Source organism: Myotis nattereri (assembly GCF_964212035.1).
Source record: "Myotis nattereri genome assembly, chromosome: 2".
NCBI lineage: Eukaryota > Metazoa > Chordata > Mammalia > Chiroptera > Vespertilionidae > Myotis > Myotis nattereri.
The window spans coordinates 13,367,061-13,380,333 of record NC_138076.1 but is presented as its reverse complement, the minus strand read 5'-3'; the positions used below and the strand labels follow the sequence as shown (position 1 = coordinate 13,380,333).

Sequence of the window (13,273 nt, the reverse complement as noted above, 5' to 3'; positions counted from 1 at the left end):
GAGGATTTCCTAAAGTAGGTGGCATTTCAGTTAATTTTTTTAAATGTGAAGAGGTTAGCTAGATAAGAAAAAGGTGTAGGGACACTGGATTGGAGGAGGGTGCAGGCCAGGCTGAGGGATCCCCTCCCTCCCTGTGCCATGAATTTTGTGCATTGGGCCTCTAGTTGCTCAATAATGTTCTATGAGGAAATGAAAATAAAAGGAGAAAAAAAATTAAGAGGTAAAGATAAGCCCTAGCTGGTTTGGCTCAGTAGATAGAACATCATCTTGCGGACCAAAGGGTCCTAGGTTTGATTCCAGTCAAGGGCATGTACATTGGTTGCAGCTCCTCTAGGCCCAGGCCCTGGGTGGGGCTTATGCAGGAGGCAACCAATCCATGTGTTTCTCTCACATCAGTATTTCTCTCTGTATTCCCCCCTCTCTTCTACTCTCTCTAAAAAACAATCAATGAAAAAATTTCCTCAAGTGAGGATTAACAAAACAAAACAAAACAAAAAAAGAAATATAAGAAAAATAAAGGGAAACAATAAGGAAAGATCTAAGGAAAAAGAAAAAGAACAACCACAATACAAGCAAGATGGGGTATTCTATCTGCCAGATTGACTAAGCCTGAAACCCAGGAGTCATCTTCTCCTTTACCTCTAATTTACAATCAAATTTTCTGTAGGCTGCAATTTAAAAACCCTCAAATGTGTTATTGTGTGTGTGTGTGTTTTGTGGGGTTTTGGGGTTTTTTTTGGCCTTTTTTCTGTTCCCATTGACTCTGTTCTCCTTCCTCGATCTCTCAACATCTCCACCTTTAAAAGCTTTTACTGTTATCTTTTTTCCTTGTCTCATTGGTGTCTCATCCACCATCTATTGTTAACACAGCATATAAGATCCATCATGTCTTGCATCTGTGGTCTGTATTTCAGGCTTTTCTATGTATGACTTTATATAAGATGCTATAACTTTGCATTTGCTGCTTCCTCTAACTGAAATATCTCTATGGCTCCTTCCCCACCCACCTCAACTCCTGATAAATGCTTAAGGATTAGCAGAATTAAAGCACCTCTGTCCTCACACCTTAAATGGACCTCTCCAAATACAGTCAAATACTGCTTCTTTTGAAGTCTTCTAGTACCCCGTACAAACATCTGTTTCAGCACTGTTATGTTCAGAATTGTGTTTCTCAAAAAGATATTGCTGAGAACTAATGTGAACTTATTTGGAAATAGGGTGTTTGTAGATATGATCAAGTTAAAGTGAGGCCATACTGCATCAGGGTGAGGCCTAATCCACTGATTAATGTCTTTAGGATAAGAGGCCATGGAGACACCAGGGGAGAAGACCACATGTAGATGGAGGCAGAGATTGCAGTGCTGAAGTTACAAACAAAGGGGCAGTGCTAAAGATAACCAGGAGCCACCAGAACAGCGGTTCTCAACCTGTGGGTCGCGACTCCTTTGGGGGTCGAACGACCCTTTCAAAGGGGTCACCTAAGACCATCGGAAAACACATATATAATTACATATTGTTTGTGTGGTTAATCACTATGCTTTAATTATGTTCAATTTGTAACAATGAAAATACACCCTGCATATCAGATATTTACATTATGATTCAGAACAGTAGCAAAATTACAGTTATGAAGTAGCAACGAAAATAATTTTATGGTTGGGGGTCACCACAATATGAGGAACTGTATTAAAGGGTGGCGGCATTAGGAAGGTTGAGAACCACTGGACTAGAAGCTAGAAAGAGGCAAGAAAGTATTCTGAGCCTCAAGCCTTCAAAGGGCCTATGGCCTTGTGGAGATCTTGACTTAGACTTTTGGCCTTTGGAGGTGTCAGAGAATAAATGTCTTGTTGTTTTAAGGCACCTACTTTGTGGTAACTTGTTACAGCAGCCACAAGAAACTGATACAAGTACCAACCACCTATGAGTTTCTTTTTTAATTTATCTTTATTGTTGAAAGTTATACAGATGTACCCTTTTTCTCCCCATTGATCCTTCTAGCTCATCCCCTCCCTGCACCCCAGGCCTTCACCACCCTATTGCCTGTGTCCATTGGTTATGCATATATGCATATAAATTCTTTGGTTAATCTCTTCTCACCCACCCCACCTTCCCTCATGGTGCTACAATCACAGACCTCTCCAGGACCTAGTCCAGTGGCTGGGAAATCAGATAACTCAATCAATCTTGTGGATTAATTTAATCTATTATAATGTTTCCTTACTTCAATTTAAATTTATTTTGTATTCTCTCTCAAGACAGGGAGAGACCTGCTTATCCAATAAGTCTTATTTTAACATTCATACATATTTAAGGTAGGTTACAAGACTAATTTTACATAGTGTCAATAACTCTAAGGACAACCTCCCTGGGCATCCCACCCTTCCTCTACTTACTTAGAGGTAACAAAGCTGTCACTGATCGAGCATCAAACTTCACAGATTCTGAACAGCTGTCAGTGTCCCCATCTTGATCGGGAAAGCTATCCCACCATGCCATACCTCTGTCAAACACATGGAAAAACATTAATTACATACAAAATGGTTAGGACCCTTTGGCATAATGTTTCCAACTGAATTTTAGAATTAAAATTCAATTTGAGCAAGAAAATACAATTAACTAAATTTACATATCTAATATATATATATATATATATATATATATATATATATATATATATATATATATTATACCTACCCATAAGTTTTAATTGTAACAGTAAGACAGACTCGCACAGGACCTACTCATGTATCTTTCTACGCACACATGTACATCTGTGTTTGTAGGTGTGTGTTTTTTGAGAGTGAGAGGTAGCTTTTCTTTTTTAGCTAAAACAATATTTTTTCCAAGTGACAGAAAACAGTAGTTTAGCTGAAAAGAACAACAAAAAATCCCTTAGAAAAAATAGCTGTGCAAAATTTTAAGCAAATATTTCCTGTAGTCTTTCATCAGAACTTGATGAGCCAGTTTTTCTTTTGCCAAGGCATCTGTTTACCACTTTGGGCAGAAAAAAAATCTAATCACTAGATTAGGAATTACAGAAAAAACTTAGTTTTGTTTTTGTTTTGTTTTTTCTTTTCTTGTATTTATTTACTTATTTTTCAGGACTCCTCATTATATACATTGGAAGTATCATAAATATGTCCTTGTACCCTTTTTTTTTTTAAATTATTGATTTCAGAGAGAGGGCAAAGGAGAGGAATAGAGAGATAGAAACACTGATGCCATGACTTTATGGCTCATGGGCCTACGCTTAACCACCAAGCCACACTGGCAGGGCTATCCTTGTACCATTTAAAGTACAGTCCATATTCTATGATACAATCTGTGCCTATGTATCTTGAAGATGCTTCAGAATCATTTTAAAGGCTTGATTAAAAACAGATTGATGGGATTTACCCCCAGAGTTTCCAATGTTTGTGGTGGAGGAGTTAAGAATTTGCAAATCCAACTAATTCTCTCTAGTAATGCTGCAGCTTGCAATCTGAGGATCACGTTTTAAAAACATTTTCCATGAAAATAAATTATACTACTTTTTTTGGAAACAGTTCAGTTCATTTGATTGATAAATTTAGAATATAAAGTATTCTTAATAAATATTTGTTGAATAAATGATCTGATTTGTGTTTGGTCAGGTATTAGTCTCATATATTAGGTTTGTTTTTATTTTTTAAACAAGATAGAAGTTTGGAGACAGGGGAACCAAAAAAGTGGGCTTCTGCTGATAGAGAATTTCTTGGTAAATAGGTTTTGACCTTAATTCAGATTTTTTTCCTATTCTACACTCTTATTCTTTTTATGGCTTCCTTAAGCATGAACCAAATGTTAGGGCTGGGTGACTGTGGTGCACTATGAAGGCACTGCCAATCACCTGTTCCTAACAAGCATCACTTTCCTCTTGTCAGCCCACCTGACATCTAGCTATGGCTATTTCCCATTGTAGCTCTCAAGAGAACGTTACTAACATTTTGGTTGGGACAATTTTTTTTTTTTTTTAAAGGATGGTCTTAGTTGTATTTTAAAGGGGAAAAAAATGTAGCAAGTCCAGAAAGATAATACAGTGATTTAATTTTGGCCTCAATGAGTCAAAATGAATGTTATTTTTTATCCATATACTTGCTCAGAATTCCGACATGTATGTTTTCATAAATTTGCAATTTAGAACCTACAGGTCTGCTTTGGTTTAAAGAACTTTTATTGGGAGAAAGAAAGAATTCCTTTTTTTTCTCCCTTTCTTTTTAAAGGTGGATCTAGAATGCTAGATGCTCCATCATTATAGATATATAGTAAGTATTGGGATATTTTTCAATCAATAACTTTAAGATGGAAATACCTATTCCTACATGTAGGCTAGTCCAACAAATTACTATTATGTACCATTACCTCACATACTGTGCAAGTCACTAGACAGCCAAGATCAACGCGTATAGAACACCAAGCACCAAAGATCTTATGCACCAATATAAAAGACTAAAATATGTAAATTATCACCAGATAAATTACCCTATCTAATAAAAGAGAAACATGGTAATTAGTGTCACTCCGCTACCCTTCCCATTGGCTAATCAGGGAAATATGCAAATTAACTGCCAGCCAAGATGGCGGCTGTCAGCCAGGCAGCTTGAAACTAACATGAGGCTTGCTTGCTTCAGTGACGGGGGAGGACTCCAACGTTCCCCGCCTGCCACTGCAGGCCTCTGAGCTGCAACTCTAAGTAACTATGTAGCAAATATATAGAAGCTAAACAAAACCCCAGAAACCTGCTTTAGTCAGCCGGGCTTCAGCCAGCAGGATTGCAACATTGTAAGCAAAGGCCAGAAACCTACTTTCAGTAGCAGAGGCCTAAAAGCTGGAGCCAAGCCTCAAAGCTAAAGCTGGCCCAGAATAAATAAAAAAAAAGAAAGAAAAAAAGGAGAGGTTGGGAGCTTCAGTCACCCCCAGCCTGAAAACAGCCCTCAGCCCCTCACCCAGACTGGCCAGGCACCCCAGTGGGGACCCCCACCCTGAAGGGTGTGTGACCAGCTGCAAACAGCCATCATCCCCTCACCCAGGCTGGCCAGGCACCCCAGTGGGGACCCCCAACCTGAAGGATGTGTGACCAGCTGCAAACAGCCATCATCCCCTCACCCAGGCGGGCCAGGCACCCCAGTGGGGACCCCCACCCTGATCCAGGACACCCTTCAGAGCAAACCAGCCGGCACCCACCCATACACTAGGCCTCTACCCTATATAGTAAAAGGGTAATATGCCTCCCAGCACTGGGATCAACGGAGCCACAAGGCCTCCTGGCATCAGGATCAGCGTGACGGGGGCAGCGCCCAAACCCCCTGATCGCCCTGCGGCTCTGTGTGTGACAGGGGGTGGGGCCACAACCTCCCTATCCGTCCTGCTCTGTTCGTGACAGGGGAAGGCGCCCCAACCCCCGATCAGCCCTGCTCTGGGCCTGATGGGGGGAGCTCCCCAACCCCCTGATTGGCCCTGCTCTGTGCGTGACAGGGTACAGAGCCCCAACCCCCCTGATGGGCCCTGCTCTGTGCGTGACAGGGGGTGGTGCCGCAACCTCCCCATCGACCCTGCCTTGAGTGTGACAGGGGACAGTGCCCCAACCCCCAATCGGCCCTACCCTGAGCGTGACTGAGGGTGGCATCACAAGTTCCCAATTGCCCTGCTGTGTGCAGGACAGGGGGCGGTGCCCCAACTCCCCAATCGGCCCTGCTCTGAACCAACCAGGGGCTGCACCTAGGGATTGAGCCTGCCCTCTGCCACCCGGGAGCAGGCCTAAGCCAGCAGGTCGTTATCTCCTGAGGGGTCCCAGACTCAGACTGGGAGAGGGCACAGGCTGGGCTGAAGGACCCCCCCTCCCACCCCCGAGTGCACAAATTTTTGTGCACCGGGCCTCTAATATATATATATATATATATCCACCTCTGATCTTATTTCTGATCCAGCTCAGAAACATTTCTTTAAATAATACAATTAGCTACAACAGTGTGTTTTCTACATCAACCTAATTTTTATTTTTCCCAGATTTATTGGTGTTGGCATATATCTATTTATATCATCTGTTTATTATAATCATTATTTCTATTTTTATGCAGAGAGACACACAGGTTAAAGTTGAATGTAAAGGTAAATAGAGATGCTAGCCAAGCACAGTCACGTCATCCAGAGGTCAGGGTCTATTCTAGTTCACTCTCATCCACCAGACCCATATCTGATTGCACGGCAACTCCTGACTTCCTCCTCCATTTCTTCCACTCTATTCCAGTTTTGTGGTTTTTTTCCCCATTTCAGCTCATTTTTCTGTACCACAGCTAGGCTCTTTCGGTAGTAGAAATGGAGTTGGCAATAAATGGGGAGAATCCAAGAGATACTTAAAAAGAGAAGGAAATTAAGACTTGATGAGCAAGCATCAAAATATAGCACTTTAACAAATACTAGGAGAAAAAAATCAAACAGAAAATATGTTTCAGGAAAAAATGGAGAACATAATATGGAGAACATAAACTTGAGAACAAACATATTTAATGAGCAAGTAAAGGAAGAAGAATCAGCATTAAAGGTAAGGAAGAGCTTTTGACACTATGCTAGAAGAAAGCTGGGTCAAGGAATAGGACAAAGAACTCCAAAGCATGCAAGGACATCCAGAGGCTGCTTGCTACATGGAATTTGAGCTGTTTGGCTTGTATGATAAAGAAGCAGATTCTTGAAAAATCAAGAAACAGTAAATGTGTAAAAATGACAGGCTTTGAGTGTGTGAACCAGAAATCTGGTCATGTTCATGCTCTTCTGCTGAGAAGGGACACTGAAGATTGCACTGAGATAGTGCATTGAGGGGAGTTTTATTGGCTGTGCCAGGTCTCAGGCTTGTCCTCTTTCTGTATTAGTCACCCCCTTGATGTTCTCACTAGCTTCTCTGCTTCAGATACAAACTTAAAGGCTGGTTGATGACTCTTACACCGATGTCTGTTGTCCAGAACTCTCCTCTTAACTCCAGACCTCATATGCAATGGTCTAACAGCATCACAACTTGGATTTCCTTATGGCCCAAATCTAGGAGTCTTCCTCATCTCATACTCCACATCCAATCTATTGTCACTTTCCCTTCTGCCATCCTGGTTGGAGCCTCATCATCTTTCTCAACTGGTCTCTCAGCTTCACGCTTACTATTTCCATTTTATATACTTATTTATTCTCCATTTACCTGTACAGTGTTCCTCTCACAAAACAAGTCTCATCATGTCATTCCACTGTGAACACCTTCCCATCTCACTCAGCTCCCCATTAAAACCTCACTCTCTTAGACAGACTGACATTTCTTGAGTCTCATATGTAAAATTACAACATATCTCTTTTACTTCCTCAAGTCCTTCCTGGCTTAATTTTTGTTTTGGTTTTCAAAAAAATGTTCACTGATATGAAATACATTTTTCTTATTCATCATGTCTATTGTCTGTCTCCTTTCACCCAAGTTAGATCCATGATTCATTTCTTTAGTTCAAAGACCAGAAAGTTCCTTACATTTGGTAGAGTCCAATTACGTACATAAATACATTATAAGAAATTTCATAAATTAATGAAAGAATATTTTTTTGCAAGATGACTAGGTTTCATATATAGGGTTATGCCTCAAGCAAAGTTTGTATTTCACTATTGTGAAAATTTTTAAAGTTCTTCTTTTATATACTGGAAAATGAAAAGTTTTTCTTTGAATTGTGTGTAAATAGGAAACTGAAACAAGACATTTCACCCTCAAAGTTCCCACTTTACCTAAAATGCATTCATTAGATTTACTAGATTACTTCAGTTCTTTACTGCATTATTATTGCAATTTTTAAATAATTTTAAAGAACATACACATATGAAGTTAGCAGCCAGTTAACAATTTACACAATTCAAAGGTGCCTTTAAATGTTATTTCCAAGGTTAAGAGAAAAAAGTAACTTCACATAAAGTTAACAAGTCCAACCAAATGTCAATGCACTGACAAAGGACTGAAATCTTCTGAGTTTGTATTATCTATTAAAAGCGTGATCTCATGAGAAGTGAAACACATCTCCTCTGCAATATCAGCTTTTAGTAAAGTGGGTGAAGAGTTTACAGAAGCTACGACAGGAAATCCATGTGAAAGAATTTCAGTGTTAACTTGTTTGGAAACACGCCTTTTACGTTTTTCCTTTTGTTTGCTGATTATAAAAACACGATAACAATGTTTGAGGTAAACTGGGGGAAAGTTTCTATCATCCTTTGTCCTAATATAAGAAAAATATACTTTCATACTTTTATATAAAATTTGAGTCTTTTATATAAAATATCCATGTTGCTTAGTTGATTCATAATGACATTATCATTTGGTCTTATATATTTCCCTTAACATCAAATCAATATTTTATATTTCAAATAATTTTTAATTTATAATTATGGGCTACATGATAACTCTTTAAATATATGAATCTTATTTATATAGTCATTTTTCTATAATGTAATTATTTTTAATTTTTCCCTTCTCCTTTGGAGGACAATATTTACTAATATAGATAATGTAAATATTTCCATAATATCTGTCTTCTTTTGAAATGTTATTTTAAGATAATTCCCTATATGATAAAACTACCAGTTAGCAGAAAAACTATTTTAAACTTCTTGGTATCTACTGCCTAACTGCTCTTTTTAAAGATCATACAAATTTACAAAGATTACAGTCAAATATGAGTATGACAATATTAAGACAAATTCACCACTAGTCAGCAATAATATTTACTTTAGAATCATTTTGACTTTGATAAGAGTTAATACCTCACGGGTGGCTTTTATTTGTATTTTTTGTTATTAGTTTGTAAGAGATATTTCCATGTAACTATTTTTCTTCTTGGGTTTTGTTTATTCATATCAATTGCTTATACATCCTCAGGAGATCTTTATATAGATATGAATAAACTCTTTATATGCAATATATATTTTATGCAGACTTACTTCTTTTTTTCCCTTTATTGAATAAGATATTACAAATGTGTCCTTATCCCCCTAATGTTCCCTCATCCCTATTTAGATTTGTCATCAAACTCTTAAGGTTAACTTTATCCTTAAGATTTGGGGTAAATAATAACTTTGTAACTTTTATTATTAAAAAAAACTTTGATTTTGCATAAAAAGTTTAAAAAATGTGTATAAAATGAAAATAACCAACGTATTTGAGAAACCAATAGTTCTACACTTAAGAAATGTGTTCATAGAAGGGATTAAGGTAAGAAATGGACATAACTATATTGTGCCGGGTACTACTGAAGTTCATCCTTGGTAGTGAAGGAAAAATAGCATCATTTTTTTAGTATAAAGTCTAGGATTCAATATTGGCTGTGCAATTTCTGAACTATGTGACCTTTGACAAATATTTTAATTTATTTCATTGCAGTTTCTATATATATGTAAAATATGATTATAATTTTAATTTAAAGATTTATTGTGAAGACTTAAAATAATTTTTGTAAATTGCCTGGTACACAGACAACCATCAAAAAATGAATCACCTTTATTTTAAAATAACAATTCCTTTTTATCTGTACCTTTTCTATTTTATCCTCACAGCAGCTCCATTAGTTATAGAGCAGTATTGTTTCCATTTTACAAGGCTAGAAAGCCAAGACCTAAAAGGTTTGAATAACTAGTTAATGTTGTAGAACTAAGGAGCGAGGAAGCTTAGATTTGTGTGTACTTCCAGAAAATCAGCTTTCTAACTATTGCATAAAGCATTTATAATCTCAGTTCTATAACTTTTTTTATCTCAGAACACTAATCCCTATTTTATGCTGTGTAAATCTTACCCATTCTTTAAGATGAATCTAAATTCTAACAAATTCATGAACATTTTTTTTAATAGTCCTTTCTCTCTTTGAAGTAATTCTGGCCTCTCCTATATTTCCACAGTAGTTGTCTGTACACTTTCACTCTAGTCAAGGTACCCAAATTGTATGTTTTTATATTATATTATATTATATTATATTAATCATATTATATTATGGTGCTCAAGTTAAATAATAAAATTCCTGAAGATAGTAACTGTATTTTTATATTTTGAGTGTATATTTCCCTATGACTAGTCCAGAGAAGTGCATAGATAGATACACAACCAACAGTTCTTACATTATCATGTAAAGCTAATAAAAGATATTAAATTAAAGCCACAAGTATAATGTGAAAATTAAGGAAATGTTTCTAATTAAAGAATTTAACCATATTTTGAATAAAGCCAATATTTTTCAACAAAATATACAGTTATATGCTCAAAATTTCTTACCAGTTTAACCTGCAAAGTATTTAGTATATTTTATGTATATCTCTATGTACACACACATAGTTTCCATTTATGGAACACCTAGAACAAATTTCTATTTTTTATCATTGAAACAACCAAACCAAATTATTAGTGCTACAATAAAAAATCTATTAGAAATGATTAATTTTGTGTGTGTATATATATATATATATTTATATCTCACACATCCTATACACACACCCAGACACAGAGGAGACACATATAATTAATAGAATTTTGAAAAAACATTAAAATAAACTTACTTTACTGTTTGTCCTAAGGACGGCTGAACTGATTTATCCACTTCCCACTTTTTACAATTGAAATGTAAAATCTTTATCACATAGTATTTCAGCATCTGATACATGAAGAAGGGAAATGACACACTGAGTGTTGAAAATCTTTCTTAACAATGCATTTCAATCATACTCTCACCAAAGTACAAGTTTGCAAAATCTAAATCTGTCTTCCCATCTAGGACATTACAAAAGAAAAAGAGAAGTAAGATGAAAAAGAAACAGGGGTTATTATAACAAGGAATAGAATATATGGAAGATTAATTCTCCCTTTTTATGATGTGTATGCCTTCTATAAATTCCTATTCTCTATTATCTTCTACTAGAGGCCCAGTGCACAAATTCGTGCATCAGTGGGATCCCTCGGCCTGGCCTGTGGGATTGAGCCGAAACTGGCTCTCTGACATCCCCCAAGGGGTCCCAGATTGTGAGAGGGCGCAGGCCAGGTCAAGGGAGCTCACTGGTGCACAATCAAGGTGGGGAGGGACGCGGGAAGTTGGCCAGCCAGGGTGGGACCACGGGAGGGTTTCAGGGCATGTCTGGCCCATCTCACTCAGTCCCGATTGGCTGGACTCCAGTAGCAAGCTAACCTACCAGTCGGGGTGTCTGCCTCCTGGTGGTCAGTGTACGTTATAGTGACTGGTAGACTGTCTGCTCCCTGGTGGTCAGTGAACGTCATAACAACTGGTCAACCAGTCGATTATCTGCCCCCTAGTGGTCAGTGCATGTCATAGTGAGCAGCTGAGTGGCCTTAGTATATCATTAGCATATTAAGCTTTGATTGGTTGAACGAATGACCGGATGACCAGACACTTAGCATATTAGGCTTTTATTATATAGGATTCTCATCATATCCTCTTTCATACAATGTAAGTTTGATGAAAAATTCCATGTTTAAGTGATTTATTTTTCTTTTTTAAAATATATATATTTTTATTGATTTCAGAGGGGAAGGGAGAGCGAGAGAGAGTTAGAAATATCAATGAGAGAGTCACTGATTGGCTGCCTCCTGCACAACCCTCACTGGGGATCAAGCCCACAACCCAGGCATGTGCCCTGACCAGGAATCGAACCATGACCTCCTGGTTCATAGGTCGACGCTGAACCAGAGCCATGAGGGCTGGGCAAGTGATTTGTTTTTCTTAACTTTTCCCACCCCTACATCCTTATCTCCTGCTTCAAACACAAAACACATGAGGAAAGGAAACAGATACTAAGTAAAAGTAATAATATAACAATGCTCACTTTGGCTCTGTTTATACTTATGTTGGCATTATCTACAGACCTCTTTTGAGCACCTAACCAATTATTTATTTCCCTAGAAGAAGAGAGCAGGAAAGGGGGTCTCAAGCATTGAGTCAGAGGAAAGAAATGTCCTTCACCTTCTACCACCCTGTCTGAGTTTGCAGTTTTCATCTCATTTGCTTGATCACATTTAAGAAGTTCCAGAGTGACAAACATAAAAGGCATACATTACATTAATGAAGCTAATTTTTAGATCTAATTCTTCTGGGGAAAGGTGTTCAGTTTATATTCCATAGGCACTTCTTAGTGCTCTAAACAGGGGGAGATCATATTTTCTACCACAAATGGCCAAAATAATCTTGCCATGCCCTTGAGTACCACAGAACACTATCTTCTCCAAAGACAATATGCCTGCAAGAAAGAATGCAGGAACAGTGCACTGTGCTTGAGAGAGAAAGTAACAGTATCACACAGCCATTCTTATTTTTCTAAGATTAGATAATATTTCAATTGCTTCCTTTTTTATTTTTTATTTCTTTGGCTAATCCCTACCCGAGGATATTTTTCCATTGATCTTTTAGAGAGAGTGAAGAGAGAGGGAAAGACAGAGGGAAATATTGATGTGAGAGAAACACATTGATTGGTTGCCTCCTGCACGCACCCCAGCCAGGGCCCAGGCCAGGGAGGGGCCTGCAACCAAGGTATATGCCCTTGATTGGAACTGAACGCAGGAACCTGCATCCATAGGCAGACACTCTATCCACTGAGCAAAACTGGTTAGGGCCTTTTTTATTGAATTTATTGGGATGACACTGATTAACAAAACCATACAGGTTTCAAGTGTACAACTTGATAAAATATCATCTGCGTACTGCATTGTGCACCCCCCAAGCAAAGAGACTTTTTGTCCCATTCCCCCCACTTTGCCCACCTCCACCTACTCCCACCCCCCATTTTCCTCTGGCTGTCATCAAACTGTTGTGTTTATGTGTTATGTATATATTTTTTTTTCTTAATCCTTTAACTTTCTTTCATCCAGTCCCCCAAACTCTCTTCCCTCTGACAGCTGTCAGTCTGTCCCATGTATCCATGTCTCTGTTTTTTGTTTTGTTTTGTTTTGTTTTCAAATCCACCTGGCATTTTAATAGTAAATTCTTTTAAAAAATATTTGCCGAATTCCCATGAACCACATAGTAAGTTTGCCCGTAGTTTTGTTTATCTTTACAACAATTTTGAGAGAGAATCATTGATCGCCTGCCTCCTGCACGCCTCACACTGGGGATGAAGGCCACAACCTGGGCATGTGCCCTGACTGGGAATTGAACCGTATCCTCCTTCTGGTTAAGAGGTCAATGCTCAACCACCGAGCCATGGCTACAACAATTTTTTGAGATAGGTACTATTAGTGTCCTCATTTTATTAA

At 38.0% G+C, this 13,273-nt stretch overlaps 1 protein-coding gene across 2 annotated transcripts in view; it reads right to left on the bottom strand.

The window, feature by feature from the left end:
• The window catches only part of MSR1 (macrophage scavenger receptor 1), a gene marked incomplete at its 5' end in the record, with an annotated part of 69,215 nt that extends 58,539 nt beyond the window's left edge, over positions 1-10,676 (bottom strand). The window contains 2 exons of one of the 2 annotated variants that reach the window (XM_081085119.1): positions 2,394-2,500; positions 10,573-10,676. In XM_081085119.1, the coding sequence (XP_080941245.1) occupies positions 2,394-2,500; positions 10,573-10,676 (211 nt within the window). The remainder of the gene's footprint in view (positions 1-2,393; positions 2,501-10,572) is intronic. The other variant, XM_081085120.1, reaches the window with a different exon arrangement.
• Between the last annotated feature and the right edge of the window lie 2,597 nt (positions 10,677-13,273).